Genomic DNA, 27,203 nt, shown 5'->3' with positions numbered 1-27,203 from the left:
GTGTGGGGCTGGAGTGATGAAAGGAGAAATAACACCTTTGCTCCTCCAAAACTCTTCCTTACGAGGCTTCTGTAGGAAGGCATCCCAGATCTTGCAGGTAGTCATGAGCTGGTGGGTTTGGTTGAGTTTTGGAAGGTTTCTAGCAGAGCCAGGGGTTGGTTTTCACTGCTGGGTTCAGTTCCCAGGATTCCTTTCTTGATGCCAAGCAGCACATGGATAACACGGCTGGGGATCCAGAGTAATTTCTGCACTGAGGCACTTTTTCTGCTGTATGTGAATACTTGATTATTAAGCATATATTACAATTTGAATATTATTTTAGCTGCAAGTTCAGTCTCCATCCTCTCCAGCTTTTTAGGTTTGATCGTATTCCAGAGGCTTACTAAAAACATGCGAAGAATTTCAGCAAAACTCTATGGAACACTTTTTGTTAAATTCTTTCAGTCATGCAAGCTAAATTAAATGACAGCTCTGTCCACCAAAAGATTACAAATATCAATCAGGCTTCTCCCCTAAACTCATGAAGGAATTAAATGTTTTTCTAAAAGTCTTCTATTTCCCCATAATAATCTCTTTGGCTGTTCTCTTTACTTTACATATTTTTGAAGTGTGTTGAAAGGGATGATTTTTGCCCTAAAGGAGCACAGTGCTTGTAGCTTGCTGACAGTATTTAATCTGAATTTGTGGGCACAATTTTGGGTATTGCTCAAATTGATATTTGCAATACCACAGGCTTAGTTTTTGAACAGAGAAAACAGCTATTAAACTGCAGTCCAAGAAACACGATGCAGAGTTCTTTTCTGAGATGGGAGATTAATGATAAAAGGTATGTTGCAGCTCCCACTGTTTGTGTTAAAATTGGAAAAACAAGACCAGGTGGCTCAGTGGGCTGGTGGGATGGTGGGATGGTGAGCTCTGAGTAAAGCAGTTGTAAAGAATGAGGAGTTAAAAAGATTTCAACACACGGTGGCCCGTCCAAGTCCAGCTGAGTCATTACCCTGCGTTGCTGCATCTGTTTTTGTCTGGTCACTGTACAGTTATGAATAATTGTGTAAATCACGCTGGGATGCCCTGGGGAGCTTTCCTTGCAGGAAGGCTCAGCGCACCGTTCCCGTCTGCCTTGTTTTTTAAGCTGTGGGGAGACCACAAGACAAGACAAGCAACAAAGATGTGTATGGAGACCAGATGTGGCTGCCCGGTGTCCCTTGGAGTCCCTCGTGCCAATGCCCTGGCACTGCCCGCCCTACCCATCCAAAGGGTTGTGGTTTAAAAGGGATGAGATTGGAAATAAAGCTGAGGGACATCTTATCCATTAGAACTTGTAGTCAGGAGCAAAGGAAGTTTCTTGCTGTGGTGGTTGTACAGATGGAAGATGAATGCCCTGCAAACCCCTCAGAGGTGCGTGTGCCCAGACTCCCACAATGAGAGCTCTAGTTTACATTGGGCACGTTACCCTGTAGTTTTGCCATTATGGTTTAGCAAAGAAGAGTAGATATGACAGTAAACTCTTACAGCTGGGTGAATTGTGATTAAGTTAAAACTATCTCACTGTTACATACTACTTTAGTGATCACCAGACTGTGTATTTTCCTCCTTTTACCATGGACTTTAAACCACAGGACATGAATAAACCGTAATGTTAGGGTACAGTCAGCTCTGCTTGCTATTTAAGGATGGGGAATCTATGTTCAGCCCACCAAATATAATTTCATAAAACGTGCAGACCATCAGGGAGGTTGTGGAATGGTTGATGAGTGGGACTGTGGCTGCTGCTCCGGACGAAGCTGAGACATTCAGCAGCATTCCTAAGCCTGGATGCGCCAACGGAGCGAGGTGGGATTCCCACCCCCTGCCTGGTCTCCTGCTAACTGTTACAGTAGTTTTGTGTCATAGGCTTTGTTTCTCCCAGAGCCAGCTGTGAAGTTTGACTAATTGAACCTCCCTGTGGTTGTCAGCAGTTGGGGAATACATGGCTGAGGATGGAGCTTTTCTCCTGGAACAGGAAAGAGCAGCGTGGCACAGGGATGTCACGTTCACTCGATCCAAATTCAGGGCCTGCGTGACGTTTCTCAGAAAGTTCCTCTTTTATTGTGCCTACGAAGGCAGAGAAATTAAGCTGCTAATTTATGGCATGCCAAGGAAAAAAAAGTAGTTATACAAGAAATGCTCAGTTATTTTAATGTTTGAAAAGACACAATTGAAAAATCCTGATTTTCCCCTGCCCCCTGCTGAGCTTATTAAATCTGAAAATATCCCAGAGCTTAATTTTCTCCGCCAGAAAGTTCCTGTGCTTTTTTGGGTAAGTCATGAAAGTTGTGCCGCTGGGCTGCGCGGTGGGGTCCCGTCTGGCTTGCTCTGTGCCTTGGATGGGGAGGAACAAGCATCCTGCAGAGGAGTGAGCATCCTGCTGCTGAGTGGCTGTGGTCCCTTCCACCGTGATGGGCTTGGGGTTTTAGTGATGGCCTTGGTTTTTCAGCAATGGATTTGAATTGGTGTGTGTGGTAATTAGCTACTGCGGGAGGGGGACCCTCATTTCACCTTGAGCAGTACTCTGTGCTGAGAACTGCTGCTATATGGGGCTTCCTTTGGAGAAGTCCAAGGGATGGTGTAAAGGCTCGAGCGCTGGGCATGTTCTCTTCCTGTGTGAGGCCTTTCTCCTGCTACCCCAAGCACCGCACTTGCCCTTTCGTTTGTTTGTCATTTTTTCATGATTACACTAGATTCTGGAGAGGCCTGTAAATGTCTAAACAAAACAAAATTCCTGAAAAGTGAACTTAAACAGCCTGAGTCAAAGCCTGCTGAAGGAACCTGGAAACACATCCCCGTGATCTCTGGGGCGATGAGCTGCGTTTTGCTGCCCACCATGGCTGTGGGACTGACCCAGCATGGTTCTCACGCTGGGCAGGCTCTGGCACATGCCAGGGAGAGGTTTGCTGCATTGCTTGATGCATCTGGGGAACCCAAAGGGGTCTCACATGGAGCCATTTGTTTTTCATTAGGTTATGCTCCTGTAATATAAACACTAAGGTATGTGGACAGTGCTGTGGACAGGGCGAGCCAGATGCCAAAAGCATTCCTCCAAGGCTGTATAAACTTCAGCAGATAAATATTTTAGAAACTGTTTTCTAAGGCTAGCTTAATAGTTTAAAAATATAACCTAGATTCCAGATATTAAAAAATGCCTTGCAAGGCATGCATATTGCTGCAAGAGATGGAACTAACTGAACCCCTGAAGTATGCGGAAAGCTCCCATTTCGCAATATCTTCTCTGTTACTTATCCTTTTCATTATTATTTTTTTTAGCGCCGAGATTAAATTCAAGAAGGCTTTTAACAGCAGAGTGGCAGTGATAGAAATTTTCAGCATATATTAACTGGCTGACTCACACTTTTTCAAAGGGGATCTGGGTTTATGATGAAATAGCTGGCTGCTTTCAGCAACAGCAAAATCAGAAAAGTCAGCAGGAAGAGGAAGCCGATAGCTTAAAATGTGTCTAATCCCTCCATGTGCCGTGATGGGAGTGTGGGGAGCTCCCACCCATGTTTGGAAAGTAGTCCTGACCCTGTGCTCAGGGGAGGCATTCAAGTCCCCATCTCAGGGATGTGCAACCTCTTACCCTTACTTAGGACTCAGCTTTAAAACATCATTTAAAAGATGCTTTCAGTTGTGTCGCTTGGCTATCCCAAAAACTTTGACTAACACCCTCTGTGCTTCAAGAGTGAGGAATGAGATTTTTTAGGTTATGTTTGTGGGGTGCCATAAAGACCCAAGAGATCTGCCATTTCCTTCCATGTGTGTTACTTGTCATATGGGAGATAGTCCCTGAAAGCAGTGAGAATCCCCTGAACAGAGGCTCCTCTTGCTACTGTTTTTTTGCCCCATCTGGCCTAATTTTGGACACATGTTTTGTAGTGACCCCAGAGCTTTGGTGACACTGGGGTCTCTCAGGGCTGGTTGATGCACTGTAGCTCATGCAATGCTCATGGGGCAGAAGCTGAAGGGCATAAAATGAGTCAATGTGGATTTTCCTCCTCCTTTTGTTTCTTTCATTGAGGTTCTGTGTGCACCTTTGTGAATGAATCTGAGCTCATCAGTGCTTTGGCACAAGGAGTGCACTGGGGTCTTGTCCCACTGTCCTGGCTCCACTGAGCCCTGTCCCACTCTTGTCACCCCGTCCCCCTGCAAGCATAGGATGGAGCAGCAGGAAGGGTGGAGGGAAGCAGCTGAATGACTGTGGCACCTCATGTCTTTCAGCTGCTCAGAGGGATGGCTTTGCCCCACCGAAAAGCTCCAGGCAAAACCCCGGAGGAGGAGGAGGAGAGCGGAGACTGCGACGATGAAGATGACTGTGGCAGAGGCTCTGGGGATGGAGAGCTGCGAGTGAGGAACCAGCTCCGGTTCTTAGCAGGTGATGGGGGTGGTGGTACCACAGCAGCTGCCCCTCTGCATTGTGGGTTTTGGTGACGGTGTGGGGAGCTGCTCCCTGGGGTCTGCTCAGGTCTGCTTGCTGCAGACACCCCCAATGCCCTCCACAGCCATGGCCCAGAGGCTGATGATGCCCAGCATTGTGCCAGCTGACCTCGGTGGCGGCCGAGGCAGCAGCTGGAGAAGAAATGCTGATGCTTTTCCAGGTTGGTTTTGCAGGGTTGTGTTGCGGGCAACCCATCAGAGAGGATTTGAGGCAAGTTGCAAACCTGATGTAGGTCCCAGTCTCAACTTCTTCTCTCCTTCATACTGCTGCCTGCAGTTATGAGCTTTGAGATGAGCCTTTCGGCTTTCTGGAGGGCATCAGAAAGTTGGGAAGGCTTGCTTGACTGCAGCAAATGATGGGTATTTCTGATCTAGGCTTTAGAAAACTGTGGTAATTTTTTGCAAATAACTCAGGCTCGTTTTGGAGAAGTGATTTAGGTACTCAGGAGCCTGAAATTGCATTGCTTGCCAATATGAGTCACATCTTCGGTTGCTTTGAAAATGGCCCTGAGGCACTCCTGGTGCTTTGAGGCTGTGTTATTAATGAGTAGTCCCTGGTCACACGTCGGGAGGAGAAAGCAAAGGACCAGTTGAGACCTGGGCAGTCACACGTGCTTGTTGGTGTGTGCCTTCACCTCAACCCACTAACCACTGTCATCCTGCTCCTGGCTCTGTGGAGCTCAGCAGCATCATCTGGTTTGGTTGTGTGAGCAAAACCAGGCTGATAGAGGCTGTGTCCAAGGTGGATGACTGTGCTGGACATGGGTCTGCGGGCTGGAGGCTTGGCCCAATTAATGCTCGTTTCAGTGCTATGTGGTGCACTTTGAGAGACCAGACAACTGAACCTGGATAAAATCAGCTTTACAGCTTTGAAGTTTAAGAGGCAAATTTGGGCTCCTAAACGAAGCACAGATGTTTATAAATTCCCTTGCATTGGTCTGGGATAATTAAAATATCCTTAATGAAGTGAGAGCTGAAATATTAAATGCCAGTCTTATATCAAAGATTATTGGCACATTATGTAAAGTGCATAAAATACATATATTCAAATATTGACTAAGGGAAAGAAAAGACTTTTTAAGTCCTCCAGTCCAAGTCTGAAAGAGAAATACAGAATTCAGAGAAAAATAAAATATACTTTATTTCATCCAAGAACTAAATATCAAAGCATAGGTTAAAGAAATACAGGTGATTCACAGTGTCCTGTGTCGAGAGCAGAGATACGTGTTTCATTTTCCGTGATCTTTGTGTCACACCTTGATGCTATTTTTTAATGTGTTTCTAATTTCCTCTTAAAACCTTCCCCATAATATCATCAGTGATCTCTGAAGCCGGATATATAATCCTTTCTGCCTTTTTCTGTCTCTCTAGGCTGGTTTAATCACTGTATTGATCTCCCTGACAACTTGCCCGTCTGGCAACTTAGACCCTTCCCTCTTGTCACTCTGGTGCATGAACATGTTATAGGAAAAGAGGACTTGTCCTCCCTTCTTCCCTGTGCTGCTCTGCCTGAGAGTGTTTGTTGCTGCCTTTTCTACAGGATGGGTAAATATTAACTTTAGGGCAGCAGTGTCTTTGGGGCATGGTGTTCCTGGCAAGTTAAGTCTTTCAGGTTGCTGAGAGCATGAGGTTTGTCCAGCACAGCTTGAAGGCACTGACTGAGCTCAGAGGGCATGAGCTGTGCCATCTGGGAGACCCTTCTGGTTCTTTCTTGCTTGCCCATGCGATAATCCTCTTTTTTTGTGTTTTGCTTTAGAGCAGAAAGGTGAAGCTGATCTGACAGCGACAGAATCCTATTTGGTTGGTATTGGATATAAACTGTGACTCTGTTCAAGTTTTATGTTGGAAACCAGCCCAAGAAAAGTTGCTGATGGTGTGGAAATACTCACTTTCAACATTTTTGAGAATGATATTTCTTTTTACTTTGAAAGGATATTTTTCAATTAAATTTTTTTCCCATCATATCACATGTACATAGCAAGAAATAAAAGGGACCAGAAACCATTCCACATTCCCCCCCTTTCCACAATTTCTAAATTTTAGGGTAGCATGCCTATTTGAAATGATGCCAGGCTTTAAATCTGGAAATAGTTTGCAAAATGAACTTTTACATTTAATGTGGCTTTATCTCTCTCCTTCCCAAGGTAGTTACCCTGTAATAGAGGCAGAAAGGACTGGGAGTGGCTGTGGTTGTATTACTGAGTCCCTGGTTTTATCCCGTGCTGGATGCTCTGCAGTGTTAAGGCAGGAAAGTGGCTGGCTGGCTGGGGGAGTCTGTGTCAGTGCAGTGGTCAAACCCAAACCCCCTCTCTGGGCATGTTTGAGTGCCTCTGCTGACCCTCAGAGGTTTGCAGTCAGGGAATGCAGTTCAGGGTTTTGCTTTCCTTTTCTTAGATGCTTTGTTCAGCTTAGGAGGAAATTTCCTTGGCCCCATGAGGGCAGTGGAGAACTCCTGCCTTCCAAAGGGTTTCCCAAGCCTTGCAGATGGACTTGGTGATGCCCTCGGGAGGAGGAGAGGTGAATGCCTTGGGCTGGCACCGAGTTTGGCTGTCGATTGAGTGAAAACATTAGCAAAGCTCTCAGGTCTTTGCACCTCTTGGATGCAGTGGGAATTTCTCCTGCTCCCCAGTGTGGGTCTCGCTGGTCCTGCCAGCTAACTACAAACATCTGCTGAGCCCTGGCCTCACTGAGATGTCCCCTCAGAAGGTCTTGGAAATAAGGAGATGAAAAAAAGAGCGAAAGGAAAAAAAGGAGTCAGTCTCAAATACAGACTAGTTTTGATTTATCGCCTGTTGTATAAAATGTAACCTTTGTTTCCTATTTATAATGAGCCTGTAATAACTGGACAGTCAACTTAAACTTTAATGATTTAAACATACTTGTAAACTGTCAAGTCAAAACTTTGTGAGTGACTATAAACATATGTTGGTGAGCCCTATATGCTAATAAATTCATTATTATGTTGCCCCAGTGGGAAACACGGAGATGGCAGGCTTTTTTTTTATGATAGGTCTTTTATTGTTTGTCACATCTGCAACACATTAAGGGTTTTGAAGGCAGATGATGTTTACAATAAGGGGGAGGACTGAAAACCTCCCAGCTCAGAGAAGAGTGCATCCTGTTTGTCAATGGAGTACTGATGGAGCCGGCACCCTGGCCATGCAGCTATAAAAATAGAGCTGTGTACATACACACACGTGTATTTTTGCCACACCAATGGCAAATCATGTCTGCGAATGAATTATAGTATTTTCCCCCAAATTATGAGTCAGTGCAAATGTCTTGCAGGCTCTACGACACAAACATGTGCTCACAGCCCGCTGGGATCAGTCATCCCGCATCCTTTGGGGCACCCAAAGCAGACGGAGCCCAGGGTGGCTGGTGCTTTGCTGATGCTCCAGCCAGCCACCCATTAATTAGCTCACCTCTGGTGTGCTCAGTCCAGATGCCACTTACAACCAATAAGGTCGTTGCCAGGAAGCCTGGATATAAAATGTGGGTGCTGGAGAGGCTCCTGTGCTATGTGGGCAGCTTTATCAAGTGCTGGGGGAGAGAAGGTGCAGGCTTTTTGGGGGGGGTTTACTAAGGTGGTGTGGTCCAGCTCAGCTGTGCAGGTAGGCTGGGCCCTGGGCATCTCACAAGATTTTCTGGGAGGAAAAGATCTCTTTTAGTAGCTGAAGCACCCAGGGAACGTTCTGAGCAAACCAGCAACTGTGGGGGAAGGGTTTGGGAGGCTGAGGGGAAGATTTACCCTTCCAAAATATCTGTGTTAGGCAGTAACAAAAGTTGTCTTGGGAACAGATGGATTTGGCAGAATTAAGTAGAAATAGTTTGTCCTGGGAAGGGAAGTTGGCCCCATCCCATGAGATATGTAAGGATAGATGTGTGCAATAAAGATATATAAAGATGGCTCTGGAAGTTTGTGTGTGTAAAACAGCTCCCCTGCCTGGCTGCTCCTGCTGCATAACCTGCAGGTAGTTTTTCCTCTCTGCTCTCCCTTGGCTATTCCTAAGGGGGAGAGGGAAGCCCTGAGTTTTCCTGCACCCTGCCCGTTTGCTGCCAGACCCACTGGCTGGGCGGGACTCCTGTGTGTGTTTGCAGCGATTCACACAGCACCCAGGTGCTTTGTGAAAGATCAGCACGGTGTCCCCCTGGATTTACCCAGATCTGTAGCTCTCTAGTAAGTTCTGGCTTGCTTTGCCTCTGATTTATCCTCTTGGCAGGGCTTTTTCGAGTGCTCTCATCAAATGGCTGGCTTGAGTATCGCCTCCGGGCTGGCCGAGCATGGCCTCTTCCCAGGTGGAAAAGCTGTTTGTTCGTAACCCCTTTATATATGTTACAAAGGTGGTGTTGCTTCCAAATGGGAATATAGGCACCTTGTAGAGCAGGTGAGGTCTCCAGCAGCCACCTTTCCAGAGAGAAGGGGCTGCTGTGTTTGTGTGCTGGCTGTGCCCTGTGTGGGCACAGAGTTGGACCCCCGTGTTCTCTGCCTCGCACCGTGTTTTTGGAACCTGCTCTGAACACCATGAGTTGCAACTTTCATCCTATTCTGCTTTTAAATGTCTCCAAATGTCCCAATAAGCATTTCATGTTTTAGGGGTCTCAGTGCTGAGATGTTATTCCTCTCCTCACCCCGTTTTCTCACAGGTTTATTATTTTAGGAGAGTGCTGTCAATCTGAGCTCCTTCCCTGAGCAGGGAACAGGAGACGTCTCTGCTACAATGACATTTAAATTGCTTTTCCATGGGGTGCAAAAGCCTGCTCATTTTGGGGATCAAGCAGGGGTTTCCTTGCTGAAGTGGTGGCTGTGTATGGCAGTGGGTGAGGCCAGACAGGGTCTCTTTGGGTGCTGCTCTCCTGGTTTCTGCAGCTTGTTCCTGTGGGAAAGGTTCCTTAGAAGTGAGTATTTGTGTTGAAAAAGGGGACGCTCCCAACCTGGGAGGAGCGATGAGAGTCTGCTGGGGCTCACACCATGCATGTGCTGAGAGACAGACCAACATTTGTTAAAATATTTACAAGATCATGTATTCCCATCCTTTATCGTAGGGATTGCTGCTTTGCCAATGCCTCCAGTGTGTCCTTATCCCAGCACCTGTATCTACTGCTCTGCTCCATTTAGTGCTGGGTCTTGGGATGTTCATCCCTCTGCTGAGACAGACGTTTTGAAATACCCAATTGACTTCTAAAAATACTCCTTCCACAGGTGGGAGATGTCTCCATCTGTGTGGGTTTTGCTGACAGTGCAGGGCCACGTGGCTGTTGTCCCTTCCTGCTGTACAGCCTGCAGGCTTGGATTGTCCCACTGACAAATATCATGTGTACAGTATCAATATTTACTGTGCGTGGTTCTGCTCAGCCTTCAGCAGAGGTGCCCTGTTCTTGGCTCAGGCAGTGGGGTGAGCTGGGTCAGGTTGACACAGCATCCTTCTGATGGGTTTTTTTATTCTGCTAAAAGCTTTAAGACTTTTAACTATAATTATTTGTAGCAACAACTTACCTTTTTTTTTTTTTTGGACTTTTTTTTTTTCCTAAGAGGGTGCTGTTGAACACTTGACTGAAACAAGGATAACAGAAACATGCTGTTTTACAAGACATCCTGTCACAGGGTGAAAAAATGACAAGGCCAAGTGTCAGCTAGATTATCCTGATGGAAGAGCTGGAATTGTACCAACTAAAACAGTGCAATAGCTTGATTATTGCTTTTATATTTCAAGTGTTTGTGTTTGTTGAGTTTTTCTTTTAATGAATATTTGGTTGAAAGTCAAGAATTCTTTGTCACTGTCCAAATACAAGCTGAAAGATGGGAGTCACATGTAGCTGTTGGCTGATTCTCTAATTGAGTGGCAAGTTCATTAACTTACTTCTGACGTCAGCAAAAAATGATTTTTTTTTTATTGACAGACTGGGAAAATTATTGGTGGTGTTCAGAGATGAGTTTGTTTATAGCATCCTATAAACTCTTTCTGCTGCTGTGACTCTTCCAGGTCTCACCCTGTATACAGTGTGTATGTTTTGAAGAGTTCTTGTAACCTCTGTGCTGTGAGTTCTTCCAAAGAAACACTGAGTTCTGCCACTGAAGAACCAATAAGTCATCTATCAGAATTTGTACTTTGAGAAAAGCCACATATCTGCAAAAAACATCTGTGAAATCAGCAAGTAAATCGACTGGATATATTAATCCCATGCTCCTATTTTTCTGGTTTCAATTTTACTTCAATTTTTAAATGGTTCTTAACTTTTTCAGTGTTGTGCTTACAGATTCAGGTCCATCTGAGCAATTTGTATCTTGTGTTTTTATGAGCTGACTTCCACTGCCTCAGTCCATTCTGAATCAAAGCAAAGAATGATGTACCAGTTTTTTTAAGGCAAAATCAGTGGATGCATCATAAATCACACAATGCATTGCATTTCCAGTGTGAGCAGACATTGGTCTGAATCCTTCTTTTGGAAGTCCAGATCGGTGCAGATGGGGCTGGTCCATGGGCTCAGCATAAGGTGACTTGGTGAGGCTGAAGGGCTGGAGCCACACTGATGGTCAGATGAGATGATGCTTCTGCTGTTACACGTACAAATGCACAGAGGTCTTTGGAAATCTATGGTTGCTCATCAGTCTCAGATATTTATAATGCCAGTCTGCTGGCAAAAGGCTTACCCTCTAGTTAGGCTGCAAGTTTGAATAACAGTTTGTATTATGCCAGGATGTGTAAGGAGATGCTTTTCAGCAGTGTAATTTGGGAGCTAATGTATCTTTAAATTGTTACCGAGTGCAGCATTTTACATGACTGAACGCATTAAAACAATTTCAAGTATGCAAAAATCTGCCCAGTTGCAATAGTGACGACCATATTTATCTTTAAAGGATGATGAATCTGTTTTTTGTGGCTGAAACACATGAATGCTGATGAAGTTGGGAAACACAATTCCTGACTTGGATACAAACCCGCTTCTCTTTTTTTGTCATTTTTTGTTTTGGAGAGACAAAATAGTTTAACTGGTTTTCTTTTTAAGGGACAACACTAAAGGCATATTTCAGACAGGAGCAGATCAGGTGCTACTTGCTAAAGGACCGACAAGATAACCTTACACTGATAGTCAGGGCATCATATCTGCACAGTTTGTCATACAAAGGGAGGTTTGTCTGCGAGCCCGATAACAATATAACATGTTGATTGACTTCTCACATAGGAGAGGGTGCCCCTTTCATGAGTGGCTTGGCTTTTACTAATGCCTTACTGCAGGTAAGCTGATAAGAGTGATTATGGGGATGTAATAAATGAGGCTGTAGGGCACAGCCCTGCTCAGCACTGTGGGAGAGGGCTCTGGCCCTGGAGTGTGTCCCAGCCGTACGGGATGATGTGTGTGCCCGGCACTCGTGTTTGTGTGCCAGCACTCAGCTGTAAAACATCACAGGGATGAACAGGAGGGGTGTCACACAGTGGGGACACCTTAAGGTTTTGTGCAGTCAAAGGCACAAGAAGACAAATTCACACAACTAGCATCCATCAAGAACTATAAAAGACAAGCTTGGGATAAGCTTGACACGTGTCTGCCTGAAAGGTGTCTTGGGGAAATACAACTATGTCAATAACTGGAGACACAGTTAACATTGAGGCAGGTGGCCATGTCTCATTGGAAGTGTCTGGGAGAGGGCCCTGGGCTCTCAGCTGTGGCTGCTGCATTTTGCTGTCCATCTTCTTGCCCTGAAGGAGGTGTCCAAGAGAACAGATGATGTTTCAGGTGGACCATGGAAGCCACTACTTACTGGAAACCTTGTGGGTGCAACTTTCAGAGCAGTTTTGAGCCCTAAAGGGAAGAAGATGGGAAATGCTGAAATTCTCCAGACTGCCTTAAAAAGCTTGACCTCTCAGTTGCCCTCTTTCAAATTTGAACAAATGTGTTTGTTTTTATGCAGGTTATTGTGGCAATGACCTGGCAGTGAGAGTTGTGGCATCGCACTGTGTCAGTAATCAATGGCTCTCTAGAGCTGGTGTTTGCTTAGATGTGGTTGAGTGAGAGTCCACAAGGCATCGATCTCTGGGATCCAACAGGTTCCTACTTGCTGCAGACAGCAGCATTGCATTCTTGAAAATTAGCTTTTACATCTTTCCATAAATATAAATGTATGTATCTATGAAGTAATCAAGCCTCATTAAATGAAGCTGTGACTTAAATATCTGGAAGATGTCTGGATGTAGCCTGGATGGAGGAAGAGGCATTACTTGAGATTAAATCAATGGACAGCCCATGCTGGACTTGTGCACAGGCCTGATCCTGGAGCCTGTTGCTGGTGGCTGTTGGTCTCCAGCAGAAGGAAGCACAGACCTGCCCTGAAAGCAACCTGTTTTTTAAGTCCTTGCCAGAAAGATATTGGAAAGGGGAAGAAGGATGCTCCTCCAGAGAAACTTCCTAGGATTCCAGAGTTTTAATCCTCATTTCTTTCTCTCTTCTCACGCCTCGCTTTGCAAGTGAAAACAGTGTGCATTTGGGTCTGGCCTGCAAATCACTCATCAGTTTGTGCATAACCAGGACACGATCAATTACTGAGTCAACACTGCTCCGTGCGCTCCAGAAACGGGGGATCCATCATCCGTCAGGCGGGAGCTCTCCTCGGCTGTTGTGCATTAGCCCCAAGCTGTGCACACACATCTGCCGGGGCTGACACCAGGAGTAACATGAACTGAACCAGGTGTGTTTGCCTGAGCGCAGGCTCCCCTCGTTCCCAGGTGTATTTCCAGCAGATCCCGACCCCTCTCACGCTGGGATGGATGAGCTGTGAACTGGAGGAGAGATGTCCTCCTTCCCACGCAGTGGCTGCCACGGGCTGTGCTCTGCCTTCTCCCTCCATTCCTGGCCCTGGGGATCTCACAGCTCGAAAGAGAGCCCAGATGGGTTTTTTTCTGTAGGAACAAATTTCAGGCAGCCAAGTGCTTTTGAAGTTTCCTGACTTTGCTGGCTTTTCTGGGTCTGTGGTGCATCTTCCTTGGGGCAAAGGTGCCCTGGCTTCAAAATTTAACCTCCCCTTGTGTTGCTTTTAGGGCAGGTCAGAAGCTTTCTGACTGGGAGACTGTGTTGCAAACTGCCCCTCCAGTGAAGCATGCTGGAGTTTTGGATGGGATTTTCTTGTTTTGGAATAAACTGAAACATCTTTCTCAGCTCTTGCAGCAGGGAAATGAAGCAGCAGCAGCCTGCTTGCCTGTACTGCAAGGTAATCCTGTCAGGTTTCACTCCAGAGCAGCTTCTTGTCTAAAAGTCTGCTTGACATTATGTTTGTAATTATACACAGAAAAAAATGAGATTAAAATGAATTGGTTGGACTTAGTTGGAGTGGTATGTAAACTTGCCTTTTTAGAATTTTTTTTATTTAAACAACAGAAGATTTGGACGCATTTTGCCTTTGTTCTACTTTGGAGCAGTAGCACATTCTCCCTTTTCTATGGGAATGGAAATCTGGCATTTTGACCAGCTTCTGTTGTTTCAGAAAATGTCTTCAGTGGTATTTGGGGCTCTTGTTGACATCTTGCTGTCTGTTCCTGCTTTTCGTTCTCTCTTTGCTACCCGTGGGATCTGGGATGATGTTCTGCCCTTCCCTCCTGCAGGAGCTGGGTCTGTGCCCAGCATGGATCTTGAATGCCAACCCAGCAGCGCCTTTCCTTTCTCACACCTTCCTTTCTTGGAGGGCCCTTTCTGCATATCCCATCTCCAAGCGGCCAGGAGCTGGTGCCTGAAGTGTTGCCTTGGGGCAGACTCTTTGCTGGATGCTGAGGGTCCCTGTGTGCCCAGGATGCTGCTGCATCCCTTGGCTGGCAACTCCCTTGGTGGTCCTGTGCTGTGATGTGTGGGGACGGATGTTTTGTGGTGGCAGGTACTGCTGGCTGCTGAGCATCAGGTTTGGCAGCTGGACAGACTGCCAGGGCATCTGTCACTGCCTCAGTCCAGCACAGGAGTCCCAGCAGGATTTCTAAAATGTAAATTACAACTGCAATGTGATACACATCCTTTTTCTTTACTGTTTTTTTCCTCCCTCCTTCCTGTTTGAATTTAGTGTCTTGAATCTCTGTAAAATTGTTGGACTCGAAGCTATTTTGGAGTTGCTTGTGTCTCATGGATACTGGAGACACTTCCTGCATGGGGAGGCAGACATCTGCTGCAGCCTGTTTTTGGAGTTTTTTGTGTCAGGCAGCCTGCAGTTGGCAGGTGGGAGACGGTGGTTATTATCAGGATCTGACTAATATCCTCTGCCTCCTTGATAACTCTCCACCGGCTGCTCTGCAGCTTCGGTACATTTGCTTGTCCTTTTCTGGTTCTGTGTAGATCATTCCAGTAAAAAGTAAATTAAAAAAAAAACTTGTGTGCTCCCCGAAGTCATCGCAGAACACAGCCTGCAATATCTCTTCCTCTTCCTTTGTCCACATAAATCATCTGCTAAGGCACGTGCAGAGAATGTGAAAGAATGTGTTTATACACGAAACGCTCTCCTCTCCCCTTCCTTCTATAGGCAAACTTCCCCACTCGTGCTCCATTGTCTGTTGTCAGGGAGCATCTGATTCACTGTTGCCTTCCATGTCCCTTCCTGACACTTGTAGCTTTATTTCTGCCATTGCAAAGACTAAAAGAGGGTCAAGGTCCAGAGGAGGCCACAAAGATGCTCTGAGGGGCTGGAACACTTCTGCTGTGGAGGCAGGCTGAGAAAGTTGGGATTGTTCAGCCTGGAGAAGAGAAGGCTCCAGGGAGATCTTATTGCAGCCTTCCAGTACCTAAAGGGGCTACAAGAGAGCTGGAGAAGGACTTTTGACAAGGGTATGGAGTGACAGGACGAGGGGGAATGGCTTTAAACTGACAGATTCGATGTTAGGAAGAATTTTTTGACTGTGAGGGTGGTGAGGCACTGGCACAGGTTGCCCTGAGAAGTTGTGGCTGCCCTATCTCTGGAAGTGTTCAAGGCCAGGCTGGATGGGGCTTTGAGCAACCTGGTGTAGTGGAAGGTGTCCCTGCCCATGGCAGGGGGTTTGGAACAAAATGAGCTTCAAGGTCCCTTCCAACCCAAAATAATTCCAAACCATTCTATGATTCTATCAGCTGTGCCCAGCACCTTATGGCTAAGATGAGGTGGTGCACAGCCACCATGACTGCTGTGCCATTTGTCTATGAGTGCTTTCACCAATGGACCAGTTTTTCCAAATGTGGGGACAGTGGCAGATATCAGATGTGTGGGGGTCATGGTGGCAGTCTGATGGTTTTGGGTAGGCATTTGTCCCGGATAGGTGGACTGTGGACAGGTGCAGGGAGCAAAGGTTTTGCATGCACTGCATTCCCTTCCTGGGCTATACTTTGCTTCTCTAAACGTTTTTTTTTTATGGCAGCCCTGAATATCTGGAGGCAGCAGAGATAGTATGGCACCGTGGGCAGAGGTGGGTCTGGTGCAGCCTGGAGTTCACAGCTATGAGTGTCCCCCACGTAAAAATAATTCCACTGAACTTGGTCCTCAGTTGTCCGTGGACTTGGGCACCAGCTTGAGTATCTTGTTGATACTTAAGTGACTGCTGGGCCAGACACCTAATGTTATTAGCAGATGCTAAATAGGTCTTTCTTATTTAGTGGCCTTAATTTATTAAATCAGGCAGAAGTGCTGTTGGAAGAGGAGTGCTGGAAAAGGGAGCAGAACGAGCTGTGAGTTTCCAATTTCTGCTGGATCAGGCCCCTGGAGATCTGTGTGATCTGGTGCATTAGAGGCAGTGCTATTGCAGTGACTCATAAACAGATGTGCCCAATTTACATTGCAGCTTAATACCTTTGTTTAAAAAAAATGTTTTTTTTAAAGACAAATGTGTTAAAGCAGATGTTTCCAGTAAAACAAATACTTGTGTGATTTACAAACAACTTCCTACTGCCAGAACTCATTAAAAATGTGGAAAAAAGAAAAATGGTTCTGTGTACCAAAGAAAAAAATCCAAAAATAAGGACTCAGCAAGGAGGTATTGCTCCTCACTGAATGAAAAGAACTGCTGTGCTTGGGTTGGAAAGCAAGAGGTGAGAGCGTGATTTTGGTTGCTATTAACAGTAAGGTTCACCTGACCAGCTACGTACATTAAGGAGCAGAAACCTGTCTGTAAAAATACTTAACCAGCTCCTGTTATGTAGGATACAGAGTAACTGGGAGCACTGTGTGAGATTACCCGGAGGTTCCTAAATCCTTTCATCCCACTGAAACCTACACTGGGGAACTGGATGGCTGCAGGATGGCACTAACCCCTAAAGCAGAGCAAAAAGATGCAGTTCCTACAGCAAGCCCCGCTGCTAGGGGTCCCTCCATGGGCATCTCCCCTGCTACATCCCACAGCAGGATGGGATGCACAAGGGATACTTTGTCTGCCTCTGTCTTGACCAGCAGCTCAGGTCGTGCCTGTTCACCTGTTCCTCTCAGTTTTTGGGAGGCAAAGGCAGGTGTATTCTTAGAAGCTCATGTTACCTCTGGTCTCTTTGGACCCACTTCCCACCCGGTTCCGTTGCTTGCCCTGCAAGGCCAGTGCTCACGTTCCATACAATTTGACACCCCATGTGGTCTTAATGGGTTTCCCAGGCTGCAGCTACAGCACAGCCACCACTTTTTGTTAGCTGCAGGGGCTGGCAATCCCCCTTTGCCTTCCAGCTCTTTGCAGCACAGGTATCATATTTTTTTAATGCACTTGTCACCTCTTTCATCCAGGCATTTGTTGCTAAAGAAACAGTGATAGCAGATGTTTGTGGGTTGGCAGACTGCTCATCTAAATCCCTTGTGTGTGCCCTGGGCAAAAGGCTCGATCAACATCTGAGAGGACATCAAGTCATCCAGGCAGACAGAAAGACAGGGAGGCATCCAGCAAGCCTGAATGGAGCAAAACAGGGATCAGGAGGCAGAGAGGATTTTGCTTCTTTGCTAGAGCATTGCCTACAGAGTGACCAAGGCTGCACAAGTCCTGTGTGATCTGTGTTGGTTTTTCCCAGTGAAGGATAATGGCTCTGCATGTGCTGCAGTCAGGGAGGTTTCTGGAGCATCTCAGAGCACCTGGGCATGTTGTGGTGCCTTCCCATGGCTCCGCTGTCAGAACTGCTGGGGATGCCTTTGCAGCTGGAGGAGCTGGGAGGATGGGGCAGGAAAAGGCAGCCCGCTCATCTTCTGCAGCCTGTCCCACCCAGGGAGGGGTGACACAGCAGCCCGCGGGACAGGAGGAGGCAACAAGGATGATGTGAGGAGCTTCTATTACTTCTTGGCAAGTGGATATGGGATGTCTTATCAGGGCTGTCCAGTTCATCATTAGGAAAAATGACCGCTAACATCAGAGACTCTTGAGGTGTCCTTAGGAATAGGGACTGAGGGGATGCACAGAAGGGTGGCTGTGGGATGGGACTGCTCCTTGCCCTCCCGGCTCCCTGGTGTGTCAGCTTTTCATGTCTTGCCATAAAGAATGTTTTCAGAGCCAAACCTCGAAAGGCTGCCTTCTCAGGGGGACTTGCTGGGATGTGTCCAGAGGAATTAGAAGTATCCTGGGAGGAGGATGCTGCCACTTCAGAGCAGCTTGGGGCACTCAGAGGTGCTTTTATCAGCTCTTCCATCAGTGCTCCTGAAGCCTCATCACAACCTCAGTTTTAGCTGTTGGTGAATGGAGGCTTGTGCTTGGCTCTCAGGGACTGTGAGGCTTCAGTGCTTAATTAATCTCTGTGAAGCAGAGGGCATAATTAATGCTTGTGCTGTGCTTTGAGACCCTTAGGTGAAAGGCAGCGTGAAACCTGGTTTGGTCTGTGAAAATCACCACTGGCTGGTACCACGTGCTGTGCGCGGCCATCCCACTGTGGCCACTCGCCCACTCATCCTATCACAGTGTTTGGGGGTCTTTTGGTCCCTGCTGGTTCTGTCTCTGTCTCAGGGAGGGCCATGGGCAAATGTAGCCCAAAACATCTTCTGTCCCCTCCATGCTATGATGCTCCCCAATAAGAGCTAATTGTCCTGGGGACATGGAGCCGAATGGAGAAAAAACTTCCCCTCACTCCTTAAAAAAGGGGACACCTCCATCTGCTTTACTGGTATTTCCACACAGGCTTTTGTGATTTGTTCCTTAAATCTCTTTGTTTTTCAGCCATTTCCTCAAACAAAGGGGGAAAATTGTCACTAATTGCTTAGTGCTGGTTTTAGATTAAACCATCTTGCAAAGACTAAGCAAACTGGGTTAAAAATTTGATATATTTTGGCAGCTTAAGGACAGCCAGGTGAATTTCCTTCCTGATACCTATAAAGCTTTTTTTTTTTCTTACTGTTAGCATTGTTTTTGTGGGAGTTAAACATGAAGGAGAGGATAACAGACTGCAGGTATGTCGAGTTCTAGCTCAATCGACAGCCACTATTTAAAGAAGATGCTTTTAACCAAGTCTTTAAAATTCCCTCCCCACTTATCAGTTGTCAGGTGTAAAACTGCATGTTGGACAGAATTGTCCCTATTGTGACGCCGTTGCTCCCCGCTCTGGGTGATCCACAGACATTTTACACCACTCACCACCAAGCATTAACAGAAATAAATTAACGCTTTAAAAGCGTAAACGTTGTATTTCGTAGAAGTCAGGCAGGATATTTGGAAGGGAAAGAAATGTAAATAGAATGAAATTCTTAAGCAAGATTATTGATATGACAGGACTAAAGGGCTTGGGATTCTGTGAAAAGTGCCTCTTTTCATCCCCCTAATAAGTCCATTACTTGCACTCGGGAATATTTTAAGGTCCTTTTCATGCTGAATCTGGAGTTGAGCATGCTTTGCATTTCAAGCTTTGTCTATGAATCAGTAGAAGCCAAAGTTATTTCTGCTTTAAAATAACAGGAGCAGGGAACAGCTAATCTCTTTTCATTCTGAGTCCTTACATTATTTTACTGGACAGAGTTTGTGTTGGCTACAAAACAGGGCATTCACAAAATCTATGAGAAGGAATTTAGTCTAAGAATGAAGCCTAGATTGCAGTATGCATAAAGACTCCTTTTCCTAAGGCCATTAAGAAATTCCAAATCTGAGCTATTTTGAACAGTGACATTAAATTAGCCTTGCTAATTCCAGTAATTCAAGCCGATAGCTGAGTTTACAAATCTACTAGATGAGGCCTTCCCACAATTACAATCTCAATGAGCTTTTCAGCTAAGGTGAGTTGGCACAAAAAAAGATAAATAAATAAAAGGGGGGAAAATGCTCTTTCTGTTCTGGCTTTTGAGATGAATATCTCTAAAGAACAGTTAAGCAGCTGTATTGCACCAATAAGACGTCCCCTGTCCTGGACTGGTAAGTTCATTTTGCCTCTAATGTGCAAGGGAAATGCAGAAAAGAGACTGGATTTTTCCCTGCTTTGTTTTTTCTGTTGTCTCTTTTCAAGGGAGCATTTATGCTGCTGGAGCTTGTAGTTCAGTTTTTGGTTGTTTATTTACAGGTGGTAATTCCTACTGGGAAAAGAAAGAGTCTGACTGTGTTGCCCTCTTTTGTGGGGGAAAAACCCCCAGCCTTTAGTGGATAAATTCAGGTTAGAGCAGGTGGAATAATGGTACAAAGCTGCAACCCCCGTTATTCCTCTGGACAAGAAGTTGATTTCCAGATCCCAACACAACACTCCCAGAGTGATGTAAAGGTTTTGAGAACATGCTTTCAAAGCCATAAGGCAGAAAAACATGAAACATATAAAAATTGAGTGCATTATTTAGAAGGGTGTTAATTTTATTAGAACCGAGCTGAGGTAATATAAGGGCGAACGTAAGTATTCACATCAGCACTTAACTCGGGCTGCAGTGTTCATAAAATGTCCTTTTGATCAAGCTGTGAGTGTTTTGATCCTTATTCTGTGAGCATCATTCAAAGTGACCTAACTGTAGCTCCAAACAGGCATCTGCAGCTGCAGAAGTCCTTGAGCAATAACAGGTCAGGAACTTGCATGTGTGCTCTGCCGGGAATGCTAATATTGCAATCCCTTTTTGTTGTTGTTGTTCCAAATAAGAAAGAAAGCACAAATACTCTCACGAAATAAAAATTCCCAACAGAAGATTGTCCTGCCACCATCAACTGTAGATGCTTGAGTCAAAATATTAAACAAAAAGCTGATTTTAATCTACCAGAACAATAATGGCGTGGCTGCTAAATATTTTTATATCATCGGCTCATGAGTGTTTGACCTTTCTTTTCTTGCTATCGTCGTCACCCTTGGCACATCAGTGATTTTTACAAGACCACCCTGATTTCAGAGGATGTTTTTCTGCTGGGCACCCACAGGGTTGGGTGCAGCCTCCTGCAGCTCACAAAACCATGGCAGCAGTCCCATGGAGCCTGTTTGGAGAAGGGATGGACCAAAAAGCTTGCAGGAGGCTGACAGTCATCCCCTCCTCTCCCTGTGCAGGCAGATTTCCTTGCACTGATGCACGTTGTCCATAGGCTCAGGTACATGCATCAGATTGTGCCCCAAAATAGTGCTTAGGGCAAAATCAGGTAGACACAGTTCTGCTGTTTTTAGGGGCTGGAGGCAGCTGCCATTGCTCCCCAAGGCCGGAGTGATGGCAGGGGAGGAGTGTGGTGAGGTGTTGGGGAGGCATGAGCCTCATTCTTTTTTCTGAGAGGGGGGAGGCTGAAACGCAATTCTTGATTTCCAGGAAACTCGTATCTCTAATCTCTGTAATCCATTTTAGAGAAGATTTTGTGTTTTCTGAAGGGATTTTCAAACTGGATTATGTAGCCTTTCTATGTTGATTTTCCACTGTGATTGTGACATTCCTGAGAGTGAGCCATGATTGCTACAGACAGCATGGAGAAGGAGGCTTTTGTGGACCTTGGAGCCCTACTGAGTTGTCACCTCCTTCTTACACTCCTTGTTGGGTCAATAGAGGTGTCTCCAGAACAATTTGGATGCTCCCACCAAATAAGCAGTGAGTCCTTGTCCCTAGTACCTTCTTGTGGCTGCACCGTACAGACTGACCAGGGTAAAAGTCCAGGGCCAATCCCCTCCATCCCTTGCTCCCTCCTGCTGGAGTGGGGGCAGTCAAGGTGGTCTCCTTGAGCTCCAACATGTTCCCCAGCCACAGATCCCCAAGCATAACAGGGAAACCCTTGGCCCCCAGAAAGAGCAAGTGTCATGGCATGGGTCCAACACAGCCCAAGCTCTGCTGCCACAGGGTCCTGGTGCTCAGCAGGAATGACACTGGGTTTCCAATTGGAACTGCGACCCCCATCCAGATCCAGCTTTCAGCACCATCATTCCGCTGGTGTTTTGGGACTAGGGTTTGCTCTTGGCCTGGGACGGAGGCAGGGAGCAGAACTCAGCCTGGATTTGTATCAGATGTTACACACACCCAGTAAGCAGCTGGGTTTCATTTGGGTCTTTCTCTGCAGCCATGCAGAAGGCAGTGCAAAGCCAGGTCCTGTTTTCAGACTACACTGGCTGTTCCTGGGGCTTCTTCCAGCGCAGGGAACATGACCTGAAGCTGTTAAAGACTTCCAGCCTATGAACCCAAATATGAAGTAGGAAAGTTGGGTATGGTGATGTTTCCCAGGGCCATCTGCATTATCCCATTTTTATAGGCTGAAGTCACTTTTATGTTGTTTTAATGCAGGTCCAGGTTGGTTATTTATTTATTTATTTATTTACTTATTTATTTATTTTAGCAGCTTAACACAATTAGAAAAGCCAAGAGATGCTGTAGCCTCTTGACTCCCTTCCCTTGGCAGCTCTCTCACCTCAGCCTATGCTCTATGCAAACACTCCCCCAGCATGGACAGGGGGAGCTTGCTCTCCATCCATGTCAGTGATCCCAGGCAGTGTCAGAGCACAAAACCTCAGGGAGTTTCTCCAGGAACAGAGGCAGGCTGAGCAGAAGAGCACAGTGTACCACCATGCCTGAGCCTCCCTGCCAGCTCTACCTGTGTGCTGAGCAGGTCTGTCCGTGCACAACCCAGATTCTAGGGTTATGACCTGAAATCTCACTCCAGATATTTCCCTTGGCATCATGAGTTGTAGCCTGGTGGAGTCTGTCAGTTTGATCCCCAGGCTGAGAGTGCTGCTCAGCACTTTCTTTACATGTGTGTTCGAGGAGCAAAACACCATCTGCCTTGGATTTTTTTTCTTTTTCCTTAAAAGGTAAGTAAGGCCTGATGGATGTCCAGGGATTTTTGACTGAATGTAGACGTTGCACAAAATCCTGGTCCTTTTTGATTGAAGAGGCACATTCCTGATTGCCCACTTGGAACATGAATGCCACGAACCCCTGGTCTCCAAGGCCTGGGCACTGTTCATGTCTGGTTTCTGCATGCAGTGAGTCACAAAGGACGATGTCAGATGTTCCTGGGTGCTGTAACACCACCATGACTTTTCTAATCAAGCATTGAGAAATACCCTTCTGCCTTGAGGGCTAGTTTTAGTGGCTAGCATCTGGAAGGCAGGAACCATTGACATTCCCCTTAGAACTGCATTTAGCCAGCACCTGAATGTCACTAAGTGTCCTGAGCTTGGAGAGTTGAAGGCCAGCATGCAGCAAGCAAGCACCACCTGTCCTGGTCATATCCAAAGAGCTTTTGAGACATAAAAGATGAAGGAGAAAATTTCAGTTTGATGTGATTGTATTGTTTTCAGTTATTAGAACATGAAACATTTCATTTTGCTCTTCTATCACTGGGAACCATACCCCCCAAAATCAAGACTGTTCCTGAGATGTCTCAGGGTGATGATAGCAGGGTGATCAGAAGGAATCGCTTTGTGGTTTAGATCTTGAAGGTCTACAAAGAGGAAGAAGATGACTCCACATCTGGCTGGGCTGATGTACATGGGAGATCTGCAGGAGCATTGCTTGACCCAATCCTATATTGCTGCCACATAAATCACTTCACTTCCATTCATACTCTTCTGTTTCCAGCTATTTGTCTTTTTCTTTCTTGACTCCTGCCTTTGTCAATGTTTTTGGCTGTACATGTTTAGCCCCCTATTTTTCAGTGCTTCTCTCCTCAGTTCCTTTAGGTAGCAGCTCTTCTTCTGGACCTTATAGTTGGATATGAGAACAGGGCATGCTGCCTCATCAGCAAAACACAAGGAGTCTGGCACTTCCAATTAATAATGCTAATGAGATTTGTTAATTTTTAATAGATTACATGAGCGCATTTTGCTAAACACGTTTTTGTGGCTCCTCTCCGCGAGTGTAGTTCAGAAACTCTTTCACACTCTGCCAAAGGGAAAATGATTAATGCAATTGCAGACGCCAGATTCTCTTCAGGGTAAATCTAGAACAAACCAAGGAGCAAAGAGGAATTTAATGAGTATGTTTTCAAAGTAAACATAGGCCCAGGTCATAAATGATAGCCCTTCCTCACCACAAGCCTCTGGCCAAGGTGGGGTGGAGGAGCAATTGCTTGAATTGAGGTCATGGTGCAGCCCCTCTGCCCGTACCATATGATGTATTGGGTTTTTGAGGATGTTTTGCCCCTTCACCCCATCAAAAGCCTGTGGAGACACTTTTGTGGTAGAACTGGAGGATGGGGAGCCAGGATGTGCATGCTGGTTGCCTTGCAGAGCTCATTGCCTGGTGTACCCCAAACAGCACCTGGTTGCACACTTGACGTGGGACTGAGATGGACCTTCCTCACCTCTTCATTTCCCCAAGTCAAATTAGTTACTGCTTTCTAGGGAGCTTTGATCCTAGGGGAACTTCACCCCCAGTCAGTGCTGGTTTTGTGGTGGTGCCTGCAGTCTCTGGGTCACTGGGGAATGCACGCTGCAGGCTGGGGGCCGTCGGTGGCACACCAGGAGCCAAGAGCTGTCAAAGAGTCAAGGTGGGGGAGAAAAGTCTTGGTTTGCAAATCAGCAATCCCAAACCCGATTCCCTTGGGTTTCTACCTGGGAAGTTGGTTTTATCACTTGCTGCTGAGCCTCGCCAGGCTCTCTCAGCCACGTTGCAGCAGGATGGTGTTGAGCTTTTTTTCTTCTTCTTTTTTTTTTTTTTCCCCCAAATCCGTATTGCCAAGAGCCGCACCTCCTAAATTGCTGTGGAGGAGGTGGAAAAGCAGAGGCACAAGACCACGCACATGCTGCACATCCATCTCAGGGATCTCGTGGCTGTGCCAACACAAGCACCACAGCCAGCCCTGGCTCAGTGCTTTAATTACACCCCGGCACGGCCGCACCTATGGCTGGGCTGTTGCAGCTCGTTGTGCAAGAAGACAACTGGCAAACCTGTTGGTGCTCCAGGATTTTAGCGGTAATAAGCCAGAGGGCAAAACCTCCCTACTGAGATGAAACCATGCTTGGCTAGGTGTTTGGAAGAGTTTAAGGTATTTTGGAGAAGCAGAGGGTTGGGGATCTCAGCTGTATCTGTGCAGTTGCAGCTGTTTGTGCCATGTAACCCCATGGATGGGTTCAGGTGTTGCCTTTGTGGAGGCAGAGGTGTGTTTGTAGTATGAGCTGTTTGCACGAGAAAGCCAGATAACTGGAGGCTGAGGTGAGCAGAGCTTTTGGTGTTCCAACAGGAAGAGTTTGAGATGAAATTGGACTGTTCTTCTGAATTTCAGGTGCAAACACCTGTGAGAGTGAAGCAGTTGGTACTGTAGGGACAGAAAGAGGTGGGAGCCAGGGTCAGGCAGCCTGGTCTGTGGAATCACAGGGTTTTATGCTTCACCTTGTAATGAGTCAACAGTTTGGGCTTGACTCAAACATCTCTCCCTTTGAGAAGCCCAGTCCTGTTTTGGAGACAGCAAGTCTAATGTATCTATTGGCAAACTGTTGCCCACAATGAAGATGCTTGCTGCTTAAAAAAATTAAACCAAGCAGTGCACCCTGGAGAGTGTCATTCTCATTGGCAATGGTAGCATGTGCTTTCCTAAACCAGTCCTGAAGGAAAGATGCAGACATTGGCAGATGCAGGAGCTTTCCAAACTGACGTTTCTACTTGATGTGTTTTGCACTCACTGGAAACACATGGCCACAATCCATTCCCTTCCTGCCACAAGTTTCCATCATCTGCAAACAAGGGCCATCACCACGTCCCCACAGGTGCTTTGGCCCACTCAGCAGCCCTGTTTGGTGAACACGCTGCGTTGTGCGCGATGGTTTCTCCTGTGATGGGATCCCCTCACACCCGTCACCGCTGCACGGGGTGCTGGCAGAGCTATCAAATGACACGGCGAGGGGGTTTTCATGCATGGCCATCCATCATGGCTCTGTTACTATATTGGGGCCGTCACTGGAACCATGTGCCGGGGCAGGCTTGGCAGGCGGGCAGCCCAGATGCCTGCCTGCGAGATGACATTCCCTGGCTCTGGGCAGCAGCCGAGACCAGCCTGCGGGACTGTTCTCTTGGAGGTCATTTGCCAGAGTGGCATTTGCTAGTGGTTCTTTGCTAAAGGCGGTGTGTTGTCCTTTTAGGGGGGAAAAGGGGTGTTTTGGTAGGCAGCAGTGAATTTGGCAGAGGAAAGCCTGCTGTAAGTGGCCTGTGTGCCACTCATCCTCCCGGCTCCTTCTGTGCCAGCTGCCGTGGGACTTATTATCCCAACTCAAAAAAGCCGTCTTTTGTAGCTGTCTCCAAAGCTGGTGTGGTTCAGCAAGAAGAGCTTTTTAATGATTCCTGCCCAATAAGCTTGTGCAGAGTCAGTATGCCCAATTCTATTCCTAATCCATGGAAAAATGCTGCCGCTTTATTCTGTGGATGCGGAAAGTGCGTGTTGTAGAGCTGGCGCCAGGTTTTGTCATCCACGCTGCGAGACCATTGAAGCTGTTGCAGTCCTGGGAGCACAGCGCAGCAGCTTTGTGTTAGAGGGGCTTTGGTTACAAAGGATGCTTCCGGAGGGACCGGCTTGTGTGCGGCTGGAGACCTTTCACCAGCTGTGTGAGGATTCCGGGAAACGGCACAGCACGCTCGGCTTGCGTGAGGGGGGAATAAAAAAGCAGAGCTAATGATTGACTATTATTTTAAGGGGATTATCTAATCTGCGGTCCAGAGGACAAGAGGGGGCAAAATGAGTGAAGATTGAATTTGTAATTAGCGCAGATTGTTGGTAATACCCCCTGGACTCCAACTGATTATAAACAGAAACAGATTTTTCTAGTTTCCTGTCCCCCAAAAAAGTCTTTGCAGGCCAAAGAAACTAAGAAACTGATGCCATTGAATCGGGTGATCAGAGCTGGGGCTGTGGAGATGTTTAATGCAGAAGGTGGCTGGGCAAGAGGGGAGACAGAGGACCAACTTCTCTTGGGTTATTTTGCAGTGTAAGGGCAGAGTTTTGGGTGGAAGTGACCAGAACAATATGTGGAAGGTTAGTTTCTGTTACCCCACCAGCCATCCTGCAGCTCCATCCCTGCTGCCGGGGTCCTTCGCTCCCAGCAGCTGTGGGAGGAGGAGGTGCAGAGATGTGGTGGTGACCTGGACTAACTGGAGATCCTAGCAAAGGCTGGAAATTGTAATGGAGCCCTCTCAAGAAGTACCAGGTTAGGAATATTTGGATTCCATGATTTGAAATATGATTATTATCAATAATATAGGCAATAAGACCAGAGGCAACAGGCAGAAACTGATGCACAGGAAGTTCCACCTGAATATGAGGAAGAACTACTTTACTGTGCTGGTGACTCTGCAGTGGAACAGGTTGCTCAGGGAGCATGTGGAGTCTCCCTCACTGGAGATACTCAAGAACTGCCTGGACACAATCCTGTGCAATGTGCTCAAGGACGACCCTACTTGAGCAGGGAGGTTGGACCAGATGACCCAC

General features: G+C 46.6%; 1 protein-coding gene across 2 annotated transcripts in view; it reads left to right on the top strand.

Moving 5' to 3' along the window:
• GPC3 (glypican 3) overlaps positions 1–27,203 on the top strand; it is a 144,959-nt gene that overhangs the window by 113,921 nt on the left and 3,835 nt on the right. For both annotated transcript variants that reach the window (XM_027687278.1, XM_027687279.1), the window contains exon 7: positions 4,255–4,408. In XM_027687278.1, coding sequence (XP_027543079.1) covers positions 4,255–4,408 — 154 coding nt within the window. The remainder of the gene's footprint in view (positions 1–4,254; positions 4,409–27,203) is intronic.

Source organism: Neopelma chrysocephalum, unplaced genomic scaffold (assembly GCF_003984885.1).
Source record: "Neopelma chrysocephalum unplaced genomic scaffold, ASM398488v2 Primary Assembly neopelma1_73b, whole genome shotgun sequence".
NCBI lineage: Eukaryota > Metazoa > Chordata > Aves > Passeriformes > Pipridae > Neopelma > Neopelma chrysocephalum.
The sequence above is the reverse complement of the archived record's forward strand: the minus strand, read 5'-3'. Positions and strand labels throughout refer to the sequence as shown.